The following is a 25619-nucleotide window of genomic DNA, read 5'->3' as shown; positions in this document are numbered from 1 at the left end:
CTCATCATGTTCACTCGCTCTGATTCGAGATAGCGTTGCCAAATCCCCGAAAGTAACTTAAGATGTTCAACCTGATGCAGACACAGACGACAATGCCTAAGATCCACCCTCAAACGCTTGATCCCCACTTGGGACCGATTCCTGAGTCTCGGCGTCCTCTATGCGAATACTACAGGACTGCCACAAAAAGGAGTGCTCGAGAAGCTCAGTACAACTGCCGCGATGAATAAGCAGAAAACGTCTGATATTGCAGCGTTCGGTGGAAATTGATTCTCCGGACGTTGCATTGAGCAGACAGATTCTGACATTGTCCATCTTGCACTTTCAATCGAGTAAAGTCCCAAAAGAAAGCGCAACGCTCGATGTGAATGGGCACACATGATCTCTTCTGTCTCCAAAGAATACAACGCGGCAGAATGTGTTATAAGACCGAATGGGATCAGCAACAGATTGAAACAATCGCACGCACGGTCCTGTGGCATGCTGACGTTACGAGTAGTAAAGCTCTATTAGATCAGATCGGCTTTGCACGAAAGACACTAAAAGGAAATACTTGACATCTTTCAAATGTATCTTTACATACAATGTGCCTTCCAGAGTCAAAGGGTCGGGTGCATTTCCCGCATCATCCGACCTGCTGCATGAGACGAAGCAGTGGAGAGATGCGCAGACCCTATCAGGCGATGAGTGGCCAGTTCAATCGAGTGCAATTCAGAAATAGCCTACTAAAGGTTGCAGTCGCAGGAGCACTACACGCAATCGAGCCTATCCATGCACCACGAGAATCGGATGCGATCAGTCGCTCTCGTTTCACGCAATCAAGCGGTTTCTATTGTCTCTGGTAGCGGAAGGCGGCGAGCGGAAGGACCTGCGTTGAAAAAGCCCGAGCCAGGTAGAACCTCTCATTAAGCGCAGGCCTAGAGAAAAGCCACTGTAGGAAGCAGTTTATGATGGAACGACAACGGTGCGCATGGCAGCGAGAGAGTCAGGACGAAGCGTGACCATCCATAGAGGCTCCCACGCCACATCCCGCAATGCGCCTGTCATATCCCCGCCCTCTGCTTTAGTTACTTCTGGCCTTCCAACTGAAAGAGCTACAAGCTTCCTATAACATGCGCATACACGTTGAACATTGACGCATGATGTGCGGCGACATCCTTCGTGCACTATGTATTTGCCTTCTGCGCATGCAGGTATCATTACGGACTGGCAGCTGATGCGATCCTACTAGCGGAAAGTGCCACCCTTGCTGTCGCAGATCAGGGCGAGACGATGCTCACAAAACGACTCCTCTCCTAGTGAGCGTAAGATATATGCGTTGTAAAATACTTTGATAAACTGAAGACCTGGACAAAGGCTGGCGGTGACAGCGTGAACCGCGCTAATATGCCCCGCTTGACGTCATGTTCTCCGAACGCTCTCTCCGTACAACACATCGGCATTCTGTGTACAAAATCTAAACTATTTTGAATCTCGAGCTTGCTGCCTCCAGACACTCGCTTGAATCATCATGTTATCGACAAGTCCCCTCGCACAGATCCTCTCACAGACACTCGCCTACTCTACTGACTCGGCAGGCATGCACCCATCACATATCCTCCCGGACAAACTGCGCGCTATTGCTGCTGCAGGCTTTCTTTTCGCCGAAGTGGCATTCCCGGATCTCGAGATGTACGCGTCGCAGCTCCATCCAGACTACAAAAAGCTCGACGATGGAGGGCAGAGAGACCTCGACAAGTTGATTGGTGCTGCAAACGAGATCTCGAAGCTCTGCAATTCGTTAGGAGTGAAGCTATTGGCAGTGCATCCGTGCGTGATCTTCATTCAGGTGTTCTTTCGGTAGTAAATTGAGGGGCTGACGCCAACTAGCTTCTCCGAGCTCGAAGGATACGCAGACGAAGCGAAGCGGGCTCATGGAATGGAACGTGCGCATGCATGGTTCAAGGTGCTAAAGGTGCATAATCACACGAGTATACATTTGCATAAATGCGGCTATAAATTCCACCTCCTCGCTAGGCACTGAACTGTGAAATACTCCAAGTCAGCTCTTCAGACGACCCGTCCAGTAGCAAAGACCGCAACCTGATCGCGCGCGATTTGCGTGACTTGGCAGATGCTGCAGCAAAGGAACAGCCTCCCATTAAGATGTACGTGTTTCTTCTTCGTTGAATGTCCTGCGCGCACGCATCTACACGCTACCTGCTCCAAGAATTTCGCACATCATGCCGGCTCTAACTGCTGGATATTCGGTCCGCTGCGTGTCTCACTACATATGCGCATATACGTTACAGCGAAGTACATATCTGCGCCTAAACGTGGTCCTATCATGCGCGCATCTGACTGGATCCTTCTCGTTGCTTGTGAGACGTCTTCGTTAAGAGAGCATCCCATACACAATCCGGGATGCTTACCGTGACTGACATCATTCTGGGTCATCCTCAGTGCATACGAGATGTGGGCATGGGGTTGTCACATGTAAGCACCGATTCGGATTATATTCATATCTGATAGAGTGTAATGCAGTAACACTTGGGAGGATACCTGGGACATCTGCAAGCGAGTTGACCGCCCAAACTTCGGGCTCTGTCTTGATACCTTCCAGATTTGTGGTGAGTAGCACTACATCTTCCTATTTGACGTAAATTCCTATGCACCACCTCAGCCCGTGCTTTCGCCTCTCCCACTTCACCCACTGGCCTCCTTCAGCCGCTTTTCTCTGCATCCAACCCCTCCGCGAACCCGTTCAGTACCGAGTACGCCTCGCAGTTACTGCGCAACTCGCTCTCCAGGCTCGCCGACACTCTCCCGCCCGAGAAGATCTTTTACTTCCAGATCTCTGACGGCGCCCATCCGGGCGGGGCGAATGGCGGGAAGAGGGGTATCGAGGAGCTGAAGCAGAGCGCGCGCAAGAAGGGCATCGACCCATTGTACGCGTGGTCGAACGCGTGGCGGCCGCTGCCGTATATGGACGAGCTCGTGGGGAGGAAGTATGGCGGGTATTTGCCGGTCGTGGACGTTTGTGAGGCGGTGTTGAAGACGGGGTGGAGAGGCCCTTTCTCATTTGAGGTACGATGTATGCGGCTGTATGTTGAGATGAGGTATTTGAATGCCTTTTGCAGGTGTTTTACGAGCGCGACATGTCGATTGAAGACCCGACAGTGCCGGAGCGTTGGACGCGTGCGGCACAAGGAAGCTTTGAGCGAATCATGCAGGAGTTGAAGGCGAGAGGCATCGAAGTCTGATATGCAGAAGCCTACATTGGAGGCTAGTGAGGTGAGAGAGAGAGGCGCAGAGGCGCAGATCTGATGCTTAGAAATTGTTAGAATTAAATGGCCAGCATGAAGTTGCACCGTGTCAGACAGGCGAGGTGTTTCAACGATAAATATAGGTCGAGCAAACGTCGAGGACAGGATTATTTGTGAACTGCGCCCAATCTGGAACTGAGACGGAACCCGCGCTTGCTATGCCCCGTCCATGATCCTTGCGTCACCATCTCGCCTGAGGGCTCCCTGCTCAGCTCAATCCCTCCGGGGTCCGCTTTCAACACAGCTGCATCCAAATGTTACATGTTTCGTCGGCAATGCGTCATCTGAGGTCTTCTGGTGTTCACGAACTCACGAACCCGTATCCACCTCATTCTCGAGATGACGTCGCAAGATCGTTGTGCGATTGATGTGCGTATTGTGAGCGCACTGCGCGGAACATTTTTCGCTGCAAGAGCGTGTCATAGGGACGAACTGTCTATCTCTGAACGATGACCGAAGAAGGAAATTTACCCGTTGCTCTTCACGCGTTGTTCCCGGCCACATCAATTCGGGATGTTAGCTCATTCGCTGCATCAATGAACCTTATAACATCTTGTGAGTACATCGCTTCAATGATCTTTTCTTCCTGTTCACCTCACAACTGCCGTTATCACAGTAATATCGAATGACACTTTTGGCCGCAACCGTTGAGGAAGCATCGATACGCGTTAACACACTGCCGGAATGCTGAAATATGACTTAGTACTGGTGATATTGAAGCCATGCTAACACTCTCACAAGAGATTGAAGTTGTTGAAAGCAACAGAAAGACCAGCGTATCTGTGGTGTCACTTGCTCATCACTATGCAATGCTTTTATGGACGCTGTCGTGCTTCCGGTGAGTGAGAATTTCGCCGAATTTTCGAGTGAGTTGCCGTTATCCCAGCGTGATAAGAAAACTCGTTCTATTTGAATGATGTGGCACTAGGTGGCATGCTCTCCATTAGCAACAGCGAATGGAGATTACTATTTTTAATTCTACAGCTGTAAAGTGGAGGAGATCGCGTAGGAAATTGCTGTGGGATTACTGTTGCTGGTGGCAACGGGTGAGTTATTCGTAATTGAGTTGCAACCGTCGCCTGAGACGAAGTCATTTGGCCTTCTCACTGCTCAGCCGTCCCAGCCTTCACTGTGAGCGATCGGAGCTGGACACCGATGGCTTTGACGCTAGCATGCGATTTCGTCCCGAATTAATGTTACAGATATTGCGTGCAGCAGCTTCTTAGTGCTACACAATGCTATATGCAATAGTACATACTGCGTCAGCCCGGGAAGTATTGACGTTGAAGGTTTGACATTCACAATCGATGCTGGTTGATTGTCGTCTCTCACTATTCATCACCTTCACGTAGACGACAGGATGACGACGAGGAAGATGATGTCGTTCCAGACGCTATTACCGATGGTTCTTCTCGTTTGGAGATAGCTGCCGAAGGCACGATCCTCATGTCCCGACAGCTGTATGCTTAACCTTCTGATGATTGTGATGGGTGGTTGAGCGGGCCCTACGTTTTTCTTACGTACCAATACCATGCTCCTTATTCGCAACGTTGTCCGGAAGCTTCGTGTGACATCTCTTCGCCGTCGAACCCGACATTATACCGTGTCTGGATGATATTCGGACTTCGCTTGAACTTCCAGCATACAAGTGAAACATCACTTCACACTTCCTCTGGTGGACCAGCACGACATAAGTGAATCCTGCGCATTGCTGATATTATACGGCCGCATGTCAGCCCAGAATGTGAACCTTGTTCAGCCAGAATGAAATTGGGAAGTGAATCGCTCGATAAGATGCATTCTTCAGCCTTGAGTACGACAAGCAAGTCGGATTCGATATCTGTGCCTATTTGTGATGATCTGGGAGGTGTTGCGCGGTAGGCTTGCGAGGTGCTCGATGAACGCGATATGTCGATAGGACCCAGCGATGCCAGAGGGGGCTAGCTTAGAGCATATCCGCAGTAGCCAAGCGTTGAAGCTTGTTACATTGCCAATGCAGAGACTCAAGGTTTGTAGGAGTGAGAGAACTTTGTTGCTGGAATTTGCTTTGCGTGACATCCGACGACGGTCCTCGTGCAGGAATCATCCTCCCAAGGACAATGCCCTACTTGATGTTCCCGAACGCAATGCAGGTGTGAATATCGTGCATCAAGACTTCTGTTTCCGAGCGATATCGGGATAAGGCGATTCGTCGGACCCGTTATTGAATTGAATCTATCGGGCATTTGCGCACTCTGTCAGTCCATCTCCAGGCAGCAAACAGCCTTACAGATGCCATCCTTAGGCCCGAGTGCCTCGGATGGAAAATCGCATCCTTATCTAAATGGAGATGCGCAAACATCAAAGTTTCCGATACCCGTATCTCGAAGTCCCATCAACGCGGTAGCCACGCGCTATCAAAGGTAGGATGGCGAGGCAAACGCTATTGGCGACGTGGCCGTCCATCACGCGTCGAGGCACGTACATCAGGGGAAATGAAAGATACAATGAACGTGTCGCCATTAAGTGTTGGTGCGTGCATAACGGATGGCTGCGAGTGTCTGGACCGTCTCCCATCGTGCCGGAAGATTGTACTCGATGTTAAATGATGGGACGTCATCATCGCACCTGCTGCAAAGAAGTCGTTCATCTCGCTACTCGGCGATAACCTCCATTGCGTAGGCTTCGCAGTTGAAGGGCGCAGCATGCCTGATATTGACCGCGTTGCCAGAGGACGTCACGACGCTCATAAGCATGTGTGCGAAACGATCACGGGTGAGTACGGACTATATCTAAGGTTGCGGCGGGATACATCCGATGGAGTACGTACTCGGAGTTCGGATGTGCGCCGCATGGTGGGTTGAGACAGAAAGGCAACAGAAGCGAAGCCTGAGCTGACAGTGCGTTACGATTGCCGCCAAGACGATGTCGGTCACAGGGAGAGCGGCGTCGACACAGCAATTGAGCAGCCTTGAGGCATTCGGCGGACGCACAGGAGAGGAGACCGTCGCGACAGGTCGGTTGATGCCTCGCCACGACGCAATCCGTGCGGAAGATTGAGAGAAGCAACACTGCACTTCCACGCGTGGGAATGTCCAAAAGTCCGTTGGCTTTGTATTTCAGAGGGCTGCGAGGATGCATAACCCAGAGCCAGTATGTATTGTGCCAAAAACGTATCATCGTCGATCACTAAGTAGCGTTTCTCCCTCGTATCGCATGAGAACACTTACCATGACTTCGTGCCGGATGTCTTGCCACGTTGTACATCAGAAGGAGGCCCGAGAAGTGCAACGAGAGGGAAATCGATACGGAACGCATTCGGCTGTCTGTAGCACCGGAGCGTCCATACCGGTGTGGCACAGCATGTTGAGAACACATCAGGGTCGCGACCGAAGCGCGGCAGCAGTCCTGCCACCCATCGCATCTGGCGAACAATCAGCACACCCGCCATTCAGCGACAGGAGTCGTTCCCGGGCCTCTGCCGAGACGCACCCATGGATGCTGATCGGAGCAGCCGAACCTGCTAGAGTTATCCTAGCAAGAAATCGCAAGGCTTCTCTGGCTCTTCCTTGCACGAGTTTCGAGTCATATGCGATGCTGCAGACGTGTTCAGGTGCCAGGAGTGATCAGATAGCGGGATTTGAACGGACGGAAACGGTAAATGAATGGTCAGAAGCCAGGGAAATTAACAGGTCTCGGTGACCTCGTCCCTTTGCAGTGTTTGCACGCCCCCGGCAGAAGCGCTATTTAATTGATAACGACAGTTGCTGGTGCAGTTTGTAGGGCGCGCTGGTTGATGTGTCATTCTGCTGTAATGAGCGCAGCGAGTCGGCACAATGTCCTTACTACTGTGAACGTAAGCATCATTCCTGAATTGCGAACGAACGTGAGCGCCACGCTCACAGTTCACAGCGTTTGCGTTACGGGCACACAGCCTCATGAAGACCATAGCCTCCGTGATGGTACCTGCTGAGAATGGCGCAAGGATAGACTAGGGAGGCCGAGGACGAGCCTCGCCGGCGGATAGCTTCACGGCATGCGCTCGGCCGTCTCACACGGTCTGTCTGCAATCATGATAGTGGCATATGTTCGAGGATGAAACACACCATGACGAGCGCAGTCGTCAGGTGTCTTGAAGTCTGTTAAGGTGTAATTTTGACTAACTCAAGAAGGCTGAAGGTCGAGAAGTGCCTTGTCCGCAGGCTCTGAAGCATCGTATCAACGAATCATTGCACTGTAATTATAGTCTTGCCAAGCCGGTGATTGGGCGTTCCTGCGGTTTGAGCGACCGGGAGACGAGTATGCGAGCATATGGACTCGGAGCAGGCTGGAATCTTCCGAGCAAGCAAGCGCGGTGTAGCAGCAGACGAGATGCTTCGTGGTCGCAGGTTGCAAAGAGCGCGCGGTTGGGAGAATTGGGCGCGTGAGAGAGGGAATCAAACCTCTGACCATCATTCCTTTGCCTCGCCTCCAACACGTTGTTTTCCGCGATAACCTGGATCTCCCCGCCGGGATCTTTCTCACATTTAGCGCATATCTCAGCCCAATACACGTCATGCTAGGTTTTTCTGTATTTTTCTCAGGTCTTCCGATGACTACCGCCATGGTAATCCCCGTTCCAGATGGCCGTCGCGGTCCGTTTGCTGTGAACAATATAAGAGTACCTTGCGAAGCTGATGCCCTCTTCTCTTCTGTCTGTTGACATCGCCCAACCGCCGGGACCACTCCCAGTGTGCTCGCTGCCATGACCGAATACACCACTTCCTCAGACGCTGTTCGGGAGTACCTGACTGCCCAGGAACGCACCGCTCGATGGGTCAATGCACACTTGCCAAACGGTGCGAGTGCAGAGTTCCTTTCACCGTCGCATCCACCGTCTATCCTCGATGACTCGGACGCGCCTAGCTATGGCCCGGATTCTGACAACGAAAGCAGCCATTCGCTGCCACCACGGATGGTCTTACACTACGGGGGCGGCAAGCCAGATATACCCATATCTACGGATTACGGGGGCTCTCACTCGCGGACAGGATCAAAGACGCATGTTGCCACACATAGGCGTTCGAAATCGGGATCGCATGTGCAGGACCGCCAGAGCAAAACGTCCAAGACCCAGGTACCCTTCACGCAATCCGTTTCGTACGACCCGAGTCACCCTACCAATTCGCCGCCAGTAGAGGATCCCTATACGCCTCCTCACTCTCCAGAAAATATTATAATTCTCCCGTCCCGTCAGGAGAGCGAGGCCCAGCAGCCCACTCGCGAAGGCTCACAGGCAGCGCAAAGCCCGTCTCATAACTCCCCATCTGACTCTAGATCGCATTCGCAATCTCCATTAGGTGCACCAGGGTCTTTGTCGCTGCAAGGCGAACTCCCTCCTCTGCCACAGCAAATTCCGAATGCGGCCGAACGGGCGTCGCATTCGCCGTCTTACAATGGCTCCCAGCAAGATGTGGTTGCGCCATCGCCAATGCGCGCTTTCGACCAGACACGGGTCCCTCTCCCGGTTGGTCTGCCACCGATGGTCTATTCTCACTCGCGTTCTCCCTCCCACCCACATGCCCCGCCAACCTCCTATGTCTCTAGCGCACGCTCTGCAACAGCACAATCTCAGTTGCCCTATGCATACCACCCGCCAGCAATTGTCTATGCCCCTTCATCGAAGCATTCCAAGTCGCACTACAGCCCTCCTGCGATCGTGTACTCTCCGTCGGCCACCCAGGCCCCTCGCTCTCGTGAGGCGCCTACAATTGCATACAGTCATTCTGCACCTGTTCCCCAGCTATCTCACCGGCCTCGGTATGGCAGCACCCCTTACCATTCCATGCACTCTTCCCCGACTATCGCCGAGGAGCCCGCGCTAGTTCCATACGGCAGAAGCTACAGCAGCGGCCGTAGCGCGAGCCGTGACGCTCGCACCCCTGCGACGAGCGTCATGTACGTGCCCGCAGATCCGCGTCCGCGCTCACGGCCATCGCGCGACTCGTCACCCAGCGACGATGAAAGCGAGCGCGGGAGTCGCACCTCAGGAAGCACATACTACGTTTTGCCGACTCCAGGCCAGAAAGTCAAAATCGTCGTGAGTGTCCTGGTCCCATGATGTGCTGCGAGCCCACGGTCGGCAAAGGGCTCGCCCATTTGATATGTGCACGCGCTCACACGTTCTTCTGACTCAGGTGCCTCATGCGGCTTCTATCTACACAGCGACGTCGACGACCAAATCGGCCCATTCTCCGCAGTCCGCACATTCAGGGTCCAAACGGCCTTTCTTCCAGCGAATCTTCAGCATCCCGAAGCTGCCGGGCTCTTTGGTGAGCACGGAGTCGAGGGGGGGCATGGGTAAGAGGATGTCCCGGAGACACACCGTTAGCGAAGCTCACCTGCAAGCAAGCATGGGCGTTCCTCACCGGTAGGCTCCGCAGCTGGCGATTACCCTTGTGGCGTAATTGGAAGCAGCGGTCAGTGTGTTCTCATGCGCGTGACGCTGCCTGGTGGCTGATCGGTTATGTGAATTTTAGCTGTCGCACGAAGTGAAAATTGATTACGGTTTGGGTCGGTGAGAATTGTCGGCGTCCAGTTTTGCTTGAGATCATCGTCCACCTTTACCGCATGAGGTTAGTTTGCCGTCTATGACGATCACTCATTCCTGCATGATCCCCATTCGCAACGCTTCACACTAGAGTACTGTCGTCACAGACAGCATCATGTAGCCAGTTTTGATACCTAGGAGACACGAGATATCCATGGACAATTTTTGTCGCTTGTTCGAACTGATAGTCGGGACGACAATCAAAGTACACAAGTCCACAACTTTTGCAGTGCGGAACATCAATGAGCAGGAGTCATATCTCTAAACTAATGTTCAAGCGTTCTCCGTGCGAGGCCAAGTAAGACGTGCAGTCCGATTCAACGTTGCAACTGTCGCTAGCTTGAGGAAATTGTGGCCCAATAATTATTTCCATTTCGGGCAACCATCCTTGATCAACCGCCACCACGAACGTCGCTCGACCGCGGACCGCGATCTGCACATCGTCTTCGGCTGCCTTTAGCTCTTCCTGTCGGTCTATTCGGCCTGGTCATGAGACGCGTTGCTCATCGCGTGTTCAGGCGTTCACTATGCACCGTTTAGGAGGAGTCGGGCTGGCCGCCTTTGAGCGGCAGAAGCAACACGAACGCTCTTTCGCTGAACTATCGACGGAGATCTCACAGGGACAAGTCGACCTCCTTCATGCGCAGCTTGCCCAATTTCGCAGTTCGCTCTCCCACTACGCTACCTCGCACCGCGACTCCATAAGGAACGACCCGCAATTCCGACATGCCTTCCAGCGCATGTGCACGTCGATCGGCGTCGACCCGCTCGCGGGCCCACGCAAGGGCGGCTGGTGGGCGGAGATGCTCAACCTCGGCGACTGGCAGTACGAGCTCGGCGTGCAGATCGTGGACGTGTGCGTGAGCACTCGCGAACGTAACGGCGGGCTCATCGAGATGGGCGAGCTTGTGCGCCTCGTGAGCAAGCTGCGCGGCGTGAGCGGCGGCGAGATTACGGAGGAGGACATCGTAAGGAGCATCAAGACGCTGAAGCCCCTTGGCGCGGGGTACGAGGTCATCGATGTCGGAGGGGGGAAGAAGATGGTGCGGAGCGTGCCGAAGCAGCTGGATGCTGACCAGGCGGTCGTGCTGGCCGTTGCTCAGGAAGAAGGTGGGCGGGTGTCGGATGAGCTCCTGGTCAAGCGTAAAGGCTGGACAGTGGAGCGTGCTCGGACTGCATTAGACAATATGCTGCTCCGTGATGGTCTCTGCTGGCTCGATGAGCAAGATGAAGTCGATGGGGTTGCCTACTGGGTACCATCAGCGATGCATTGGGACGAATGATCGCTAGAATATGTCGTAGGTGAGTTGTCTATATCTTTTTACTCAGTATATGCGTTCATCACCGCTAATCGTCCCTCCCAGAATTGTATCACCATGCACATGTAGCTATGGATCGCATATATCTTCATCATCAAATTTCTTCCTGCATGTCTACTTCAGACACGTCGCGACATACCAGTGCGTATCGCACAGCCTGCAGGTTCTGACATCCAGCGATCCCACTCATGTGGTGGTGGTGCTGATTGGTCTTCCGCTGTCGTCGAGAATGTCACAATGGAAGGACACCCGCTATCAACCTATAGCTGGACATGCTGATCGCCTGTCCATAAGAAAGACGGGAGGTCGGATTCTAGCAAACCAAACAGTTCGAAGTGTGTATATTTTGCATCAAAGTGGCTGATTGCGTTGAGTCTGCCGTTATATTCCGTCATGGTAATCAATACCAGAATGCGCTTGCGCCACATAGTAATGCAGTGTAGATAGACTCATTTTGGTCGAATCAGCGATATTTTGGAGGGGGATGTCATCTCGCCAAGTCGCGACGGAGGTTATGGCCTCTGCAATGCCAATGCGTAGTGGTGGCGTGAGAACCATTTTAATGAATTCTAGATATTGTCCTCTTTGCTGGATTGCAATGTAGCCCTCCCGCAAGTTGTGTTCCATACTCCGTTCCACCTGTTCTTTCAATCGCTCTTTCGAACTCATGCCGCATAAGCGGGCAAAATACTCCGAGAGGGAGAAGAAACGCGCGCAATCGTACGTTGTCTTCCAACGCGCCTGTCTTGCAACTTATCTGATCCTGTGAAGCCTGGTAGTGGGCTGAACTTGCCCCCAGCAGGAAAGCATGCTATAGACAATGAGGACATACCCAAAGGAGCTGCTCGAGTATTGAATGCGGCAAAGATACAAGAAGAGTACAGACAGAAGCGGAAACGCGAGCAGGAGGAGAAAGACGACCTGCACGGAGGTGCTCCGCGGAAGAAGACAAAGCGCAAGGGCTCGCATGCTGCTGTGAAGGAGGAGATGAAGATTATGCCTGGAGAATCCATAGCACATTTCAACCGGTGCGTTTCCAGAAGGCCTCGAACTGGTCTTCTGCTGACCGTCGTAGACGAGTGGAGGATTCCATGCGCTCGGCGGTGCGTACTGCCGTGAAGCAGTCGTCTACCATCGTACGGAAGACGAAGAAGGAAGAAGAAATGTCGAAGTCTCAAAGCAGATCCAACGCGAAGGGTAAAGCCGCAAAGCCTGATGCCTCCCTTGCGCAAGCGGACTCTCCGTCAAAGCCTAGCGCACCAGTCGTTGAGAAGCAACAGAAGCTGAAAGACTTCGAGCGTCTGTCCACTGCTGCTCCGAAGCGACTGAACGATATCGTCCAGGCACCGCCGGAGATCAAGAAGCTACCGCGGGGAGCGAAGGCGCGTCCAGCCAACCAACCCGGGGTGGATAGTGGGACCACATTACGACAGGGAGCGCTGTCTATGGCGCAGAGGGCTATGCTAGAGGAGGAACGAGTGCGGGCTGTGAGGATGTACAGAGAGATGAAAAGGGCGAAAGCAAGTGGCTAAATTGTCCGTCCACGCATAGTATGACTATCATGACTGCTATGTAGGTACTTTTCGCCTGGATTCTATGCCTTATATTGTAGATAGAAAACGAGACTATACCTTCGCGAGCCCCGCCTACCTGAATCCCATCCTGCGCGCATAATCGCGCTCCTCTTCCTGCGTGAGCTGGTCCGTGCCAGTCCAGTTCGCCGAGCTCGTGCGCGCTCTGAAGCGGCTCTGGCGTGTGCGGAAAATGTCCTCCATGCGTAGTGGTTCAATGGCTCCGAAGATGTCATCCGGGTTCATCGTGCTTTGCTGTTGGAGTGCCTGGCGCAGCTCGGGTGACTGCGCCCACTCGGGTCGCTCGAACGACCGCGGGCGGTCTTCGTCTTCCGAGTCTGAGTACTCGCTGTTGATGTCCGGCAGCTCGATACTCTCGCTCGCAACGGGCGGCGGGGGACGCTGTGGGGTCTGCATCGGAGCCTTTGCACGGTTGGACGCCTGGCTCTGTGTGGGCTGCCGCTCATCCTCATCTTTGTTCGGCGCTCTGACCTTGGCCTTCGCTGTCGAGGTCGTCGCCGAGGGTTGCTTAAGACTGCTGGATGACGGAGTTGATTTGATCGTCTTTAAAATTTTAGCATCAGTGGCAGGAGCCGCCTTGTGCGGGCCGTCTTGCTTTGAGGAGGTAGCCGCCGCAGTGCCTCCTGTGTGTTTCACTGGGGCACTAGGCTGCTTCAACGCCGATTTCGGCGGAGGTCCTATCTTCATCGCTGAACCTGGGGCACTGCTGGTCCCAGGCTTCGCAACAACGCGTGGTAACGGAATGGCATCCTTCTTATCTTTCGACGGTGGCTTCTTGGCCTCAGGCTTCTTCTCATTGTCGGCGACAAATTTGCGTTTCTTCGTGTTGTCTTCATCACCCTGCAAAGGCAACGCGCTTTGTCAGCGCTCAGCACCTTCATTTCTTACATCGTTAACCTAACCTTTCTGATGAAGCCTTTGAGGGGCCGCTTTTCAGTGTGCTCTTCACGTTCCCTCTTGCGTCTCTCTGTTTCCTCCTTGAATCGCCTTTCTTCCTCTAAGGCCCGTGCTTTATCTTCCTCTGCCTTTTTCTGCTGCACCTGCAGACGGCGAGTCTCCATTTCCTTTAACCTTGTAGCCTTCTTATCGTCTTCCTCTTGTTGCTGTATACAGAACGCATAAATAAATCAGCATTTCCAGTGTTTACATGTAACCACGGACCTTCTTGGCGGCCTGTGCGGCGAGCTGAAGACTCTTGAGCGGCTCCGCTTTGCCCTTCTTGCTACCGCCCAGCACACTGCTGACCAGCTTCGATGCGTGACCAAAGAAGCCCAGCTGTGTCTGAGACGACGATGCCGTCGATGCGAGTGATTGTTGACTCTGGCTCCGAGGCCTGTTCGGAACAGCTTTGGGCTATGCGCATAGGAATGAATATCATGAGAGTGAAAACGATGAAACACTGCCATCTCACCTTAGTGGGGCCAGCGATTGGCTGGCTAGCCGGGATGTCTTCCTTCGGCTCACTGTCAGCCTCTTCAGCACCTTCAATGTCAAACGGATCGGCCTCCATAGCTACATCGGCAACGGCTGTGTCTTTCTCCTCCCGCACAGGTCTCGCACCAGTGTCGACAGGAACGGGAGGCGCCGTCATGGGCTCGACATGCTGCTTACTCGGACCACTGCCCTCCTGCACACCCTCGTCCTTGAAGAGGAACGTCCTGGTGAAATTCTGCGTGACTGGACCCGTGTCACCGCCCTTCTGGCTAGTGCTTTTTGTCGTCATCGTGCTCCACGTGTCATCCTTGTCCCCGGGCGGGAACGTGAACGGCGTCCACACTTCGTTCGGCGCAAGCTGCTCGTCAATACGCCAGCTGTCGTCGTCCTCGAGGTCATTAAGGTGCGTCAGCGCTGTGGAGTACTCGGTGTCCTGCGTCGCGGGCATCCACGCGGGGATGTTGTCTGCCTTGTCGAAGATCGCGTCGGAGAGCACACTTGCCTTGCTGGACTGTGCCGAGAGCGCGGGCGGTTCATGTTCCAATTGCTTGGAAGGGGCGGGCCCACTGCCTACCTTCGGGGGCGGCAGGAAGAAAGGATGCGCCGTAGGTGGCTTGAAGGAGAACTCGCTGGCTGGACCAGCATTTGTGGCTGTGCGTGGGTGCGGAGGCTTCGACGATGCCGCGGAAGGAGCAGTGAAGACGATCGGCGGCTTGCTGAACACTGGAGGTGGGGCCTGATGTGCCACGGGGACAGAGATATGCGGGGGTGTGCTGGGCGGCGTCGTGGACGTACTTGCATTTGCTGGTTGTGCTGCAACAGGCTTCGTTGAGTCCACAGGAGGAGCCGTTGATGGTGGTGCAGTCGCGTTCTCCAAGGTAGTCTTCTTTTCCTTCTCCTTCGAGGTCGTCAAAGCAGACACACTCAGGCTTCTGTCATTATCCTCCGAGCGCGATCCGTTCGATGGAGCCGAAGGCGCCTCGACAATAACCGGAGCAGGCGCTGCAGCTTCTTGAGGAGCATTTAGCTCGTTCGGCGTCGACGGCTCCTCCGCATCATCATCGCTACCCTTGACTTTGTTCCTCTCAGCGACGCGCGCTTCTGCGTCCGCGCGGGCCTGTGCGAGCGCCGCAGCTGCATTGCCGCCCAGAGACTTGCCCATGCTCTTGCCAGAGCGGGCGCCAAGGCCTTCCACTTTGCGGCGGAGCTGGTGCAGCACTTCGTCGTCATCGTCTGAGGCACGCAGCGGGACGGTGAAGTCTTCTGAAGGCTTGTGAGCAAAGATGAGGGGGGACTGTCGGGGAGGGGTGGACGGCGCGCGGGTCGGTCGCGGGGATGGGTGAGGTTCTTCCGTAGGTGCTGAGGCTGCCTTCTGTAGTGTCGGATGGCCTTCAGACATCATACTTGTTACCTTCTGCTTGTGCAAGAAGCTATCGCCATCGTCTTTGGCAACCTTGGCCACTTTCTGCAGCCTCTCGTCGTCCTCTGTAGCCCGACTGCTTGGTCCTGCTTCCGCACCAGAGGCCGTTGATGGCCCATCCGACGTACCGGCACTAAGCATCTCCCCACTCTTCCTCTTTGTGCCGATTGCGAACGGCCGAGCAACGTCAGCGCCCGATCCCGATCCAAGCGCGTTGCTCATCCGCTTCCCCGTCATCTCTGCCGCTTTCACCTCCCGTGCCCTGACGAGCCACGAGCCGCGCTTGCTGCCAATTGAGGGCATTGGCCCAAGCGCAGCACTCGTCGATGATTCGTGCGTGAGCCGAGTCGACTTGTGCGGCGGCAACGGCGCAGGCAAACCGATTTGTGAGAGGCTTGGCTTGCGTGACAGTACTGGTGCAGAATGAGCCGTAGGCAGACCGTCTCGAGCGGGAGCGGCGAGCTCGTTGGCGTGCTGATCCTTTGCAGGTCGTAGAATGGTGGGAAGCGGTGCGGTAAAAGCATGCGTCTCGTCTTGTGGGAGCGGCTCGCGATCGACGCGCGGTAGAGGCTCCGTGTAATAATCTTCCAAGAGATAATTTGGCGGCGCAGACGTGGAGGGTCGAAGTGTGGACGGACCGCGGGGAGAATCGAGCGGTATGGAGTTAAAGGTGTGTGAGGAGGTGATGGTGATGTCGCTGCGCACCACCTCGTCAAGATCCATATCTGCCGCGTCATCTTCGTCGTGGTGTGTGTCTTGTTCCGGTGGTGAATCGTGAGGACGAGATATCGGGGCGGGTAGAGATGCGCGACTGCGCTCGGCGGACTCGTCATCCTCTGCGATCACCGATAACTCCTTGTTAATGGCGTCGGAGTGCAATGCGTAGGCTGAGATGGTAGAAGAAATCAGTCCTTGATCTGAAGGACTAGTAATCGAGGGATTTGACAGCGAAGTAGACATTGGTGCTACTGGATCGAGAGAATCAAAGCTGCGTTTCGGCGCAGACATGTTCAGCAGCTTTGCAATCTGCGTGGTTCCTGAGAGTTTGAGGTCATCAAATACTTCGACGGGATCATCTTCCTCTGCCTTTGCTTGGAGCAACGCCCGGTGGAAGCCGTTAATCGAGGGTTGTTTCTCTTGTTCAGGCCCATTCTCCTGCTACCACACGGTCTGCCTAGAAGTCTACGATGGAGATGTCTCGCGTACCTTGACATCCACCCCTAACATTGGCTTCATCTTCATCGTGCCAGTTGTTCCTACTCGCACCTTGGAAGGAGCAGTCCTCTTCCTCCCCGGCGTCTTGAGTAGGTCCGCAACACTTCTGCAAGACTTGTCATGCAACAGATAGACAAAACAAGTGAAGAACTCACTCAATCTTCGACCCAGATCGAACATTGTCCAAGTAGCTGTCGAGATACTCCACGGTATTCTGTACCTGCTCGCCGAGAAACTGCCTTCCGCGATCCTGTGCCATACTGAGGCGAATGCTGTTGCACCATGCTAGCACCCCATCTTCACCAGAGTGAGGAGTCTCCATGAGGAGCAATCCAGTAGTCAGAGGCCCTCTTCTCGGTGGATAGGCCTGAGCGATGGTGAGCGGAGGAACGTTGACGGTGGCGAAAGCGCGACGGCTCCTGCCCATGCACGTGATCGTGACATTTCTTGCCATTGAATTTGCATTGAATTGTTCAGTGATCTAGCTACCGCCGTTGAGATAGATCTGCCAGGGCCCAGGAGGACCCTCTGATATCTGCAGCTGTTCAATCATACCAAGGGACTCAGGGTAGACTATCTATTATTCCGAGTGATAGACAACACGGCTTCAGGATTCAAAGTGGCCAACCCGGCTTTTAGCGCGAGCGCGTGTACCAGTGGTTGAACCGCGCAAATGCCTTAATTCAGATGGCTGCCGAGTAATAAGTGCATATATACGTATGAATTTTCCTGAAGCAGTTTAGCGAAGCGAAGTTCTGATAAGTACTCTGTCATCCGTAGGTTTGTTTGCTCCACGCGAATGCGCGAGATCTTGGGGCGTATATGCATGGAGGCGAACATGCTTGCCATTTCTGCTATGCTTTGCCGCCGTCGGTCACTGGGAGATTTCCATCGCGATCCCTCGTCCAAACTACAGTTCGGTTGTGCCACAAACATATCGTTATGTGCTCTCATTGTGCTTTCCTGGAATGCTGTAAGCTGTATAGACTTGTCGATGGACGCGTGGCTGTCGCGACCTTGGCGGTTCGGTCAAGGCCTGCCTTGTCCTTGTCTGCCTTCGCCGCGAGATCCGCCTTCTTTTTGCGGCACTTGTCTTCCATATTCCTCTTCTTCTTGCACGCCGCGGCAGCGTACGTGCATCTGACATTCTTCTTCGCGTCATTCTTGTTTTTGGACTTTGACTTCATCTTGCCAGCCTTCGCGAGCAGCGCGACTTGTGTGTTAGGTTCCTGAAGAGATTTCTCGAGTCAATCAGGACCTGGTTGAAGATGGTGTCGTCGAGAGCCTGTCTTGCGACGATATCAAAGTCGTGCAAAGTACGGAGTATGAAAGGGGAAGCGAGATGACCATAGCAACTGCGACCAACGAATCTTGAAGAAGCTGACCCGATGATGACAGGATGTACACCTTCTGGCGCATCGCATTGAGCTGCGCTCGAGAGGCGCTTCGTCGGATAGTGTGCCGTGGAAAAGTCAGCGATCAGGTAAGCCATTGTTTATTTACCCTCGCCCTCGTAGCACTCATGAAGCTTGTTCCAGGCCTCCTAGGCGGTGATGATGTAGAGCACTCCATTGAGAGGCTCATCTTCAACGTGAGAGTGATCTGAACGTGAGCCTCCTTGTTGCGTTGCACCCAGTCCGACCGTAATGGGTCTGATTCGCCGGGGTCCTTTTCTGAGCCATCGACAAGTGGCTAGAGTCCGCAAATATCTAGTACCATCTTGACGTCTGATCTGGAAAGCGAATCTGGGCAAGGCACAAGAAGCACGTTGTGACCGTTACAATTGGGCGCTTAGAGGGCGCTTAGCGGAAGGGGGGGCCCGTGTCCCTATCGAACTGCCCCAGACCTCTTTTCTATCGGAAAGAGGTTTGGGTACGAGACCAGGATCCATCGTCTTTGAGGAAGGGGACGTTGTAGAGGCGGTTGGACCCGAAATTACACTTCTGCGGCGGATAGATCGACATGATGGTGCGGCGTGCAGCGGATGTGTGCGAGAAGCGAGCGAAGAGGCGTTAGCGACTCCAGTAAGTCCCTTCTTGGCTTAGTGTGAGTGGCAGAGGCTCATAACCTTTTGAAGGGTTGCGGCGCTCGCATGTGTATCAGAAGGCTGTAAGGTACAAAGCCTCTCCGGTGAAGAGGGGATTGTTGCCTAGATACGCGGCAGCGTTCGGTGGGTCGTCGACGTAGAAACCGCGCTGGTCGAGTAGAGTACAGAGTAGTACATCAGCAAAAATGTCGAACACCGATCTGGGCCGATAACACAGACTTAGGTAGGCAATTCCCCCCGCAATATGACAATGCCAGACAATGTCAGATAATGTCAGGCAATGTCTCATAGTGTCCGGCTAATTATCCCAGACAGGTATGCATTGCCTGACTCTGTCTGGCATTATCTGACTAGTATTCAACAGGTATCCACAGATAATGGCACGGTATATATCGGGTTTTCCACTCGTTCTCTATCATGTCCGGAGTCTTTTCAGATAGTCTCAGCAGTGTAGATGTCCTTGTACTGATGCGAATAAAACTACGAGCATAAGATAATATTATTAAGATTTACTGGCCTAGTGTGACTCTCGTGCAAACACACAAGGACGTAGTACATGTACTACCATCAGGTCCCAAAAAGAGCAAACCGCCACTAAGAAATGATTACTTACTATAGTGCCGCAAAAGGGATGTCATTATCATCATCCTCATCATCCAACACAAGGTCCTCGCCATCTTCGGGTTCAATGTCTCCCACTATCGCTGCCTCGAGACCATCGTCGTCGTCATCTTCGTCAAGCATGTAGCCATAGTCGAGCTCCTCATCTTCGAGTTCCTCCTCCATCCCATCTTCTTCGCTAACACTGCGGCCCTCCGAGTCATCTTGCACAGCCGATGTATCATTGGAACCCGCGGTTGATCTATCCATTTCATTGTCTTCGACTTCATCGGATGCTTCTGTGGGACATACAGGTATGTGCACGACAGTACCTTTGTGTCCTATACCACCGCCTAGATAGCGCATGAACATGTCGCGATCAACAAACCTATCAAACAGATAAAACAGACGAGTAAAATATAGATCATAGCATAGAAAATGAGCAACTCACATATTCACGTAATAAAATTCATAGTCCATATCTTCTTCCTCCGGCAGTCTTGCACAGGGCGACGCTGGTAGCAAGTCTGCTGTCCTTCCATAAGCGAATGCTGGGATGATGTGTGCAGCTCGTATGATGACTGCAGGATTGAGAAACCTGAATGCGTTAGGATCGCTGCCGTCAGCGAATCCAATGCGATGCAGACGCCGTGTCTCGAAGCCTCCTAGAGCATCAACGTCTCGTCCGTACCAGCGAACCCAGAGAACCTCCATTCGTTGTACTTCATCTGATGTTCGGAATGGTCCAGTATGCCTTACGTTGACATGGAAGATACCGATGATGCGAGCATACCAGTATGGATGCTTGCTTGCCTCAGGATTATCGTCGTCGTCTTCTTCGTGTGCAGCAACCATAATATTTGGGTGGGTGCGTGGATTGATGGAATCTTGCATGCGGCGCATATCATATGTAGTGTAGTTGACTCGCAATACCTTATGGAAATACATTCGGTTTTTCTCGAAGATCATCGTGTGGTGATCCTGGTGAGAAAAACCTCTTTCATCGCCATCATATGGACGCCCACGCAAGCGACCAAGGATGTGGTCCTTGAGGAGCGGAAGGAAATTCTGTGAAAATGTCAGCATTTAGAACCCATGACAGATGAAATGCTTACTGCGCAGGCAGGGTCGTTTCTGTTTGATTGAAGCCATGAGGTAATATCTTCGGAATACCTCTGTGAGTCGGAAATGTGAAAGTGTGCTTCAGGAGATGTAAAAGGAAGTGGCTCGTCAACTGCAAAATCGAGTGTTGCTCCACGTAGCACAGCGGTGCCTAGCGAACTTCCTTTGTTCCTCGAATCTGAGGAATTCCATTCCTTATCGCAGTTGACCTTCTTCTTGGCTCGCAGTAGTTTTTTCTTCTTCTCATGGGATAGTCTATCGTCACTTCGCTGGATTCGGTGCAATGCCATCTTATGATGCTGCCGTCTTGCTATCTGACCTGTGGCATTGTTCTTGTTCGTCCTATTGTAGTCCGTCTTGACTGTCCGATGTTCCTCCTCACCCTATCAAGTTAGATAACCATGTCATTCATTTGAATATTACGCAAAAAATGATGGTACATACGATTTGAGATGTGTAGTTGTCTGTAGTTCCATATCGTTCGATGGTTGGTGGATAGTCAGGCAGTGCGTGCCACTTGTAAGTCTGCAGATTGAGTTTCTTCACTTTGGGACCCCTCGGTGCAGCTGCGTTTTGCTTCCGAGTCGCAGACAACTTCACGTTAGCACTCATCGCAGCTTCTCGACGTCCACGTGCAGCCTCTTCCTTTGGCAGCTCCATGGTGTGATATGCGTCGCATGTTGTATCGCGGAACTGGCGTACAACCATACCAAGACGTTTTGTTGACTGGCGGAACAGCAGAAGACTTTTTGACGTGTGTAAACGGAGCTTCGCATGGGCATGCCATGTAGCTAGTTCGAAGAGAACATCAATTATCATCTCATTGTGAGGAGCTGGCAGGAGCTTTTCAATAACCGGAATTATGCACTGCAACATAAACAATCATATTTAGAGCCTTGCTGAGCGCAGAATGGAGAGAAATATACCTGAAGGATGTCTTCATAGTCACGCGCAGCAAGCTTTTTCAAGCCTGACACATTGTTGCCTAAGCGACGAACTGTGTCTCGTCCAAACGTTGGAACCTTGCGAAACCTAGTGAAAAGTGAGAAGCCAGTCAGCAAGGGAGAACAGTCAATACGTGCCTCTTGTTGAATCTCTGAATTGTGTTGTTACCCTCGGCATAGAGGATCTGCAGCAGATGTGTGAGGATCGCTTTCCAAACACCAAGCTCGAATTCATGCATGAGGTCGACTACGAACATTGGGTAGAAGTCAAACTCTGATAAACGAATAGAGAATGCGCTCTAGAACAAATAATAAAACAATCAATGTCGAAGATCGTATAATAGACATGCATTAAACGTACCCTGCTTGGCACCAATGAGTAGCGATCTAAGACATTTGCGATGTGTTTGCTTCCGGGGCCATAGCCCTTCTCGAATATCCAACGTCGCGTCTTCATAATATCATACTGTACAGGGTGTGAATCTGCACGAAACTTTGCCCGTCGGAGCATGTCCATATGCGAACCCATATCTGGAATGTCAGCCTTCTTGATGAGACAGCGTGGGCACGGGCATTGTGCAAGATAGCGGATGCATGCAAGAAGTATCCTTGTGAGAAGTCAGTACAATAAATAATGAAAATAAACCCTATATCACTTACTTCTCAGGATAATCTGCAGAATATGTAAAGAACCTCAGAAATAGTCGACGAAGGACTCCATCTCCACAACGAAGAAGAATTCCATGTTCATAGGCATGCATAAACTCAGGATCCAGCTGAAGTAGCCAGATCACATGATACAGCTCACGTCTGCAAAAGCGAAGGACATCTGCACTTGCAGGCTCCCCATATGTCTCCTCGTACCAGTCTTGAAAGTCGTCAGGTAACTATAGGTGACGATAAGCTTTTTCAATCAGACGACATGAGAAACAAGTATGACGTACTTTAGGTATATAGGCAAGATGGTGTGATGAACGCGAGTGTCGCTGGGCACGCTGATACTTTGACTGAAAGCCAAAGTAAGCATAGATGGGCCAGAGGGAAGCTGTGCCAAAGTTGGCAAGATGTGTAGCATCTGACTACAGCATGATTGGAACAACAGCAGGCTCCACGTCATCTGGATCTCCAGGTTCACGAGGTTGTGCATGAATCTTTGCGTCTTCCTCGAGCATCACATCCGAATTGTAGAGCTCACTATAGATGCGTACATTCTCTGTCTCAGCTGGCATCTGGTCTACTGAGGATCCTCTTGAAGTGCAGCCGTCATCCTTCGGACATTGCCAGAACTCCTTGAATGGCCGCCAGTTGTACGTCTTTGCATCAGGATCCTCACAGACCTCCCGAATGATATCGATAAGACGACGCATATGAATATCTCCCACTTCGAATGTAGGAGCATTTTCCTCAGGTAGCTTGACCTTCTCTTTTGGCACGGGTATCTTGACGGAGTACTTTCTCCAGCCTGCAGAAGCAGAGAAGAAACTGTCACCGGAGTCTGTAGAATCCAAGCGAGAGAGTTCTTTTGAAGCTCGAAAGCCATGAAGATCGTCAGGGTTAAAGTCGTCAGCCAGAATGACATCATGCACAAGTCGATTGAGCTCTTTGTTGGACTTCAGGTTGGAACCTGTGTTCCCCCACATGACAACACGAGCGATAGTGGGGTTCTGGAAGGGGTGGTACCATTCTCACGCTCGCTCTTTGCCTTTGTTCTTGGCCAGATGAGGAGAGTCACAAGTGTCATCGAGAGATGTGATGTCACAAGCCATACTGGTCGGCTTGGATGCATAGCGACGGAATACACCAAACACGTTTGGCATCATATCGTGCTCAAGTACTGTGACTGGAGGCATCTGTGAGATGTCGGATTCATCGGGAACCTCCTCCACAGTGACAGCATGAGTTTGTTTCAGGTGAGAAGGAGCAGCAGTTGGAGGTCGTGCTATATGAGCTGGTAGACCGCATGTGGTGGATGGAAGAAAGTCCTCAAGGGCACGAGGTGCACGTCTTCTGCGACCACTGCGGCTGAGAGAAATGGGTGGATCTTCATGAGACACTATTCCTGTAGATGAGCCTTCAAGAAATTCCAAAGGAGGCTCATCCGGCTACTAAGGTCATTAAGGATTCACGCTTCAATCTTAGCTATAACTCACAATGTTCACTTGCTCTTCCATTACCACTCTATCCTGCTCTACATCTGCTAGCCTTGGAACCTTGGATGCCCTGTCTGCCTCCTTCTTTGCTACGCGCTTCTTTACGGAGGCAACAGTAGCTGCCTTGATTGCTTTGCAGACCTTGTAGTGCAGTGTGAGTCCACGGGCATCTTTACAGGCCTTATTGCAGGCATAGCAGATAGAATTAGGCATCGTCTCAGCTTCTAGAGTATGTGGATGAAGCAGCAAAGAGAATGAATAGCGGAGTGAGTGAGTAGCGGAGAGCTCAGAATTGAATTGATGACTTCAAGACGCGTGTCGCGACGTGGAGGCTTAGATCACGTGATCGCATCCAATGCCCTTGACACGGACATGGCGGGTGATGTCCATTGTCAGGAGCGAAATAAATGATTTTGACAGAGTGATGGATGCCACATGAAAGGGTTGAAAGCTTTTTGAAGTGATTTCGATTGACGGTAAACACCCTACAATTCGTTGTGTACGGGCGCTTACTCATAGGCGCTAAGTTCGCTTGCAGGTGAAGTGATCCCTCTGACGCGTTCAATCACTGCTCTTGTGTGCGCGTCCCCGCTGAAACGGCCTCTGCCCCTTCCCGCCGTCGACTCGATGTACTCTCGAATAACCGCTCGCGCGCCGCTGCGACTTTCTCATGCACGCTTTCGCTCCATCACTCGGTCCTGACGCTCACGGCCACGTCTGACGCTCGCGGTCAATCGCCAAGTTGCTCTACGTGAACCACGCATCTCTACTTGAGCTCTTACAGTCGACGTTCATCGCTCACGCTCGCGCACGTACTCGCTGACATCTCCAAGTCGAACTCACGTTTCATGGAAAGGCTAAGCCCAGACGCGCACTGACCTCATGGTGCGACGACGACGTACTCCCGTGCCCTTCCTCCCTGCAAGCAGCACGGTCGGCAGCTCGTGAGATGAGAACAGGCCGAGGCGCACCGCACCGGATGCTCTATGTGGGAGAGGATTCGGCAGGCAGGGCGAAAAGGCGGCGATGGCGCTAGGTGCGTAGCCTTCACATAGATGTTCCTCTTGTGCACGAATACAGCGCTCGCGTGCCGTTGCGACTTTCCTGTGCGCGCACTCGCTCCATCGCTCGATCCTGACGCTCGCGATGCTCGCGGTGAGTCGCCAAGTTGCTCTACGTGAACCACGCATCTCTACTTGAGCTCTTACAGTCGACGTTCATCGCTCACGCTCGCGCACCCTACTCACTCGCATCTCCAACTCCGACTCGCGTCTCATGGAAAGGCTAAGCCTGGACGCGTACTGACCTCGTGTCGCGACGACGACATACTCCCGTGCCCTTCCTCTCTCAAGCAGCACGCACCGCACTGGATGCTCTATCAGCAGGCTTAGCGGAAAGGGGTTCAGCAGGCAAGGAGAGAAGGCGGCGATGGCGCTAGCTGCGTAGCCTTCACATAGATGTCCTTCTAACACACGAACCCAGATGCGATAGCGGTTTTGCCGGCAGGCGGCTCAGCTATGCGTGCATTGCGTTTAGTACTCATCTCTCAACTCTGCGAGCTCGCTCCCGTGCATCGTCGGTCCTTCGTGGCTACACGCTCTGTTGTAGGGTGTCGGGAACGCGGTTCACGTATGCCCCCATCGGTCCAAGGTACGTCATCGCAAGCTATTTAACCTCATTCACATTCCCTTCGTCCACGAAATATATTTCCTCCTTCCATCTTTCGATATGGCCTGAAAACATTCATATGCGTCTCGCGACGTGAGGTCACGCTGTGCCCGTCGGTCCATAACGTACCTTGGGATTGCGAAACGTCTGCGCGAACGTCTGCGCAGGCTGGCGTGAGTGCGTTGTGCAGCGAATGCGCGGACGAGACTTACAGGGCGATGTCCTCAGCGCGCGG

The 25619-nt window shown here is 52.8% G+C and overlaps 11 protein-coding genes across 11 annotated transcripts; 5 read left to right on the top strand and 6 right to left on the bottom strand.

Annotated features, from left to right (window-relative positions):
- Positions 1-1097: 1097 nt before the first annotated feature.
- LAESUDRAFT_731613 (xylose isomerase-like protein) lies at positions 1098-3485 on the top strand. The gene is made up of 9 exons (XM_040910076.1): positions 1098-1298; positions 1357-1809; positions 1870-1954; positions 2017-2147; positions 2443-2475; positions 2524-2609; positions 2663-3066; positions 3120-3273; positions 3324-3485. The coding sequence occupies exons 2-8, from the start codon at positions 1511-1513 to the stop codon at positions 3240-3242; spliced, it is 1161 nt and encodes a 386-aa protein (XP_040758772.1). The 5' UTR covers positions 1098-1298; positions 1357-1510; the 3' UTR covers positions 3243-3273; positions 3324-3485.
- A 2472-nt stretch (positions 3486-5957) lies between these two features.
- LAESUDRAFT_496402 (uncharacterized protein) lies at positions 5958-7165 on the bottom strand. Its single transcript, XM_040902690.1, has 2 exons — positions 6515-7165; positions 5958-6411 (listed from the first exon to the last, which is right to left on the bottom strand). Exons 1-2 carry the CDS (start codon positions 6733-6735, stop codon positions 6054-6056), a joined length of 579 nt encoding a protein of 192 aa, XP_040758771.1. The 5' UTR covers positions 6736-7165; the 3' UTR covers positions 5958-6053.
- Positions 7166-7618: 453 nt separating this feature from the next.
- LAESUDRAFT_731611 (uncharacterized protein) lies at positions 7619-10097 on the top strand. Its single transcript, XM_040910075.1, has 3 exons — positions 7619-9363; positions 9461-9742; positions 9803-10097. Exons 1-2 carry the CDS (start codon positions 8029-8031, stop codon positions 9695-9697), a joined length of 1572 nt encoding a protein of 523 aa, XP_040758770.1. The 5' UTR covers positions 7619-8028; the 3' UTR covers positions 9698-9742; positions 9803-10097.
- A 168-nt stretch (positions 10098-10265) lies between these two features.
- On the top strand, positions 10266-11439 carry LAESUDRAFT_687198 (winged helix DNA-binding domain-containing protein). Its single transcript, XM_040905946.1, has 2 exons — positions 10266-11175; positions 11238-11439. The coding sequence occupies exon 1, from the start codon at positions 10401-10403 to the stop codon at positions 11154-11156; it is 756 nt and encodes a 251-aa protein (XP_040758769.1). The 5' UTR covers positions 10266-10400; the 3' UTR covers positions 11157-11175; positions 11238-11439.
- Positions 11440-11859: 420 nt separating this feature from the next.
- Positions 11860-12724, top strand: LAESUDRAFT_664796 (uncharacterized protein; the record flags this gene model as incomplete). The annotated part of the gene is made up of 3 exons (XM_040905151.1): positions 11860-11912; positions 11972-12220; positions 12268-12724. 3 exons carry the CDS (start codon positions 11860-11862, stop codon positions 12722-12724), a joined length of 759 nt encoding a protein of 252 aa, XP_040758768.1.
- A 57-nt stretch (positions 12725-12781) lies between these two features.
- On the bottom strand, positions 12782-17245 carry LAESUDRAFT_496370 (uncharacterized protein). Its single transcript, XM_040902689.1, has 6 exons — positions 17009-17245; positions 16845-16959; positions 14196-16796; positions 13946-14137; positions 13687-13887; positions 12782-13624 (listed from the first exon to the last, which is right to left on the bottom strand). The coding sequence occupies exons 1-6, from the start codon at positions 17173-17175 to the stop codon at positions 12839-12841; spliced, it is 4062 nt and encodes a 1353-aa protein (XP_040758767.1). The 5' UTR covers positions 17176-17245; the 3' UTR covers positions 12782-12838.
- Positions 17246-19947: 2702 nt separating this feature from the next.
- Positions 19948-20586, bottom strand: LAESUDRAFT_664748 (uncharacterized protein; the record flags this gene model as incomplete). The annotated part of the gene is made up of 1 exon (XM_040905148.1): positions 19948-20586. The coding sequence occupies one exon, from the start codon at positions 20584-20586 to the stop codon at positions 19948-19950; it is 639 nt and encodes a 212-aa protein (XP_040758766.1).
- Positions 20580-21005, bottom strand: LAESUDRAFT_664777 (uncharacterized protein; the record flags this gene model as incomplete). The annotated part of the gene is made up of 1 exon (XM_040905150.1): positions 20580-21005. A coding segment is annotated over one exon (426 nt), but the record flags the coding sequence as incomplete, so codon positions are not given.
- A 25-nt stretch (positions 21006-21030) lies between these two features.
- Positions 21031-21498, bottom strand: LAESUDRAFT_664704 (uncharacterized protein; the record flags this gene model as incomplete). The annotated part of the gene is made up of 1 exon (XM_040905143.1): positions 21031-21498. One exon carries the CDS (start codon positions 21496-21498, stop codon positions 21031-21033), a length of 468 nt encoding a protein of 155 aa, XP_040758764.1.
- On the bottom strand, positions 21483-22077 carry LAESUDRAFT_664744 (uncharacterized protein; the record flags this gene model as incomplete). The annotated part of the gene is made up of 3 exons (XM_040905147.1): positions 21483-21644; positions 21692-21865; positions 21928-22077. 3 exons carry the CDS (start codon positions 22075-22077, stop codon positions 21483-21485), a joined length of 486 nt encoding a protein of 161 aa, XP_040758763.1.
- Positions 22078-24560: 2483 nt separating this feature from the next.
- Positions 24561-25545, top strand: LAESUDRAFT_496321 (uncharacterized protein). The gene is made up of 2 exons (XM_040902688.1): positions 24561-24752; positions 25199-25545. The coding sequence occupies exons 1-2, from the start codon at positions 24703-24705 to the stop codon at positions 25479-25481; spliced, it is 333 nt and encodes a 110-aa protein (XP_040758762.1). The 5' UTR covers positions 24561-24702; the 3' UTR covers positions 25482-25545.
- Positions 25546-25619: the final 74 nt, after the last annotated feature.

This window comes from Laetiporus sulphureus, assembly GCF_001632365.1.
Source record: "Laetiporus sulphureus 93-53 unplaced genomic scaffold LAESUscaffold_67, whole genome shotgun sequence".
Classification (NCBI taxonomy): Eukaryota; Fungi; Basidiomycota; class Agaricomycetes; order Polyporales; family Laetiporaceae; genus Laetiporus; species Laetiporus sulphureus.
The sequence above is the reverse complement of the archived record's forward strand: the minus strand, read 5'-3'. Positions and strand labels throughout refer to the sequence as shown.

Coding starts and splice junctions, on each gene's coding strand:
- LAESUDRAFT_496321 (XM_040902688.1), top strand. CDS start 24,703: ATGTGGGAGAGGATTCGGCAGGCAGGGCGAAAAGGCGGCGATGGCGCT. Junction 24,753..25,198: donor AAAGGCGGCGATGGCGCTAG/GTGCGTAGCCTT, acceptor ACACGAACCCAG/ATGCGATAGCGGTTTTGCCG.
- LAESUDRAFT_687198 (XM_040905946.1), top strand. CDS start 10,401: ATGCACCGTTTAGGAGGAGTCGGGCTGGCCGCCTTTGAGCGGCAGAAG.
- LAESUDRAFT_731611 (XM_040910075.1), top strand. CDS start 8,029: ATGACCGAATACACCACTTCCTCAGACGCTGTTCGGGAGTACCTGACT. Junction 9,364..9,460: donor GCCAGAAAGTCAAAATCGTC/GTGAGTGTCCTG, acceptor CTTCTGACTCAG/GTGCCTCATGCGGCTTCTAT.
- LAESUDRAFT_496402 (XM_040902690.1), bottom strand. CDS start 6,735: ATGGCGGGTGTGCTGATTGTTCGCCAGATGCGATGGGTGGCAGGACTG. Junction 6,412..6,514: donor ACATCCGGCACGAAGTCATG/GTAAGTGTTCTC, acceptor GCATCCTCGCAG/CCCTCTGAAATACAAAGCCA.
- LAESUDRAFT_496370 (XM_040902689.1), bottom strand. CDS start 17,175: ATGGAGACTCCTCACTCTGGTGAAGATGGGGTGCTAGCATGGTGCAAC. Junction 16,797..16,844: donor TGTTAGGGGTGGATGTCAAG/GTACGCGAGACA, acceptor ACCGTGTGGTAG/CAGGAGAATGGGCCTGAACA. Junction 14,138..14,195: donor CAATCGCTGGCCCCACTAAG/GTGAGATGGCAG, acceptor CTATGCGCATAG/CCCAAAGCTGTTCCGAACAG.
- LAESUDRAFT_731613 (XM_040910076.1), top strand. CDS start 1,511: ATGTTATCGACAAGTCCCCTCGCACAGATCCTCTCACAGACACTCGCC. Junction 2,476..2,523: donor TGGGCATGGGGTTGTCACAT/GTAAGCACCGAT, acceptor AGTGTAATGCAG/TAACACTTGGGAGGATACCT. Junction 2,610..2,662: donor TGATACCTTCCAGATTTGTG/GTGAGTAGCACT, acceptor GCACCACCTCAG/CCCGTGCTTTCGCCTCTCCC.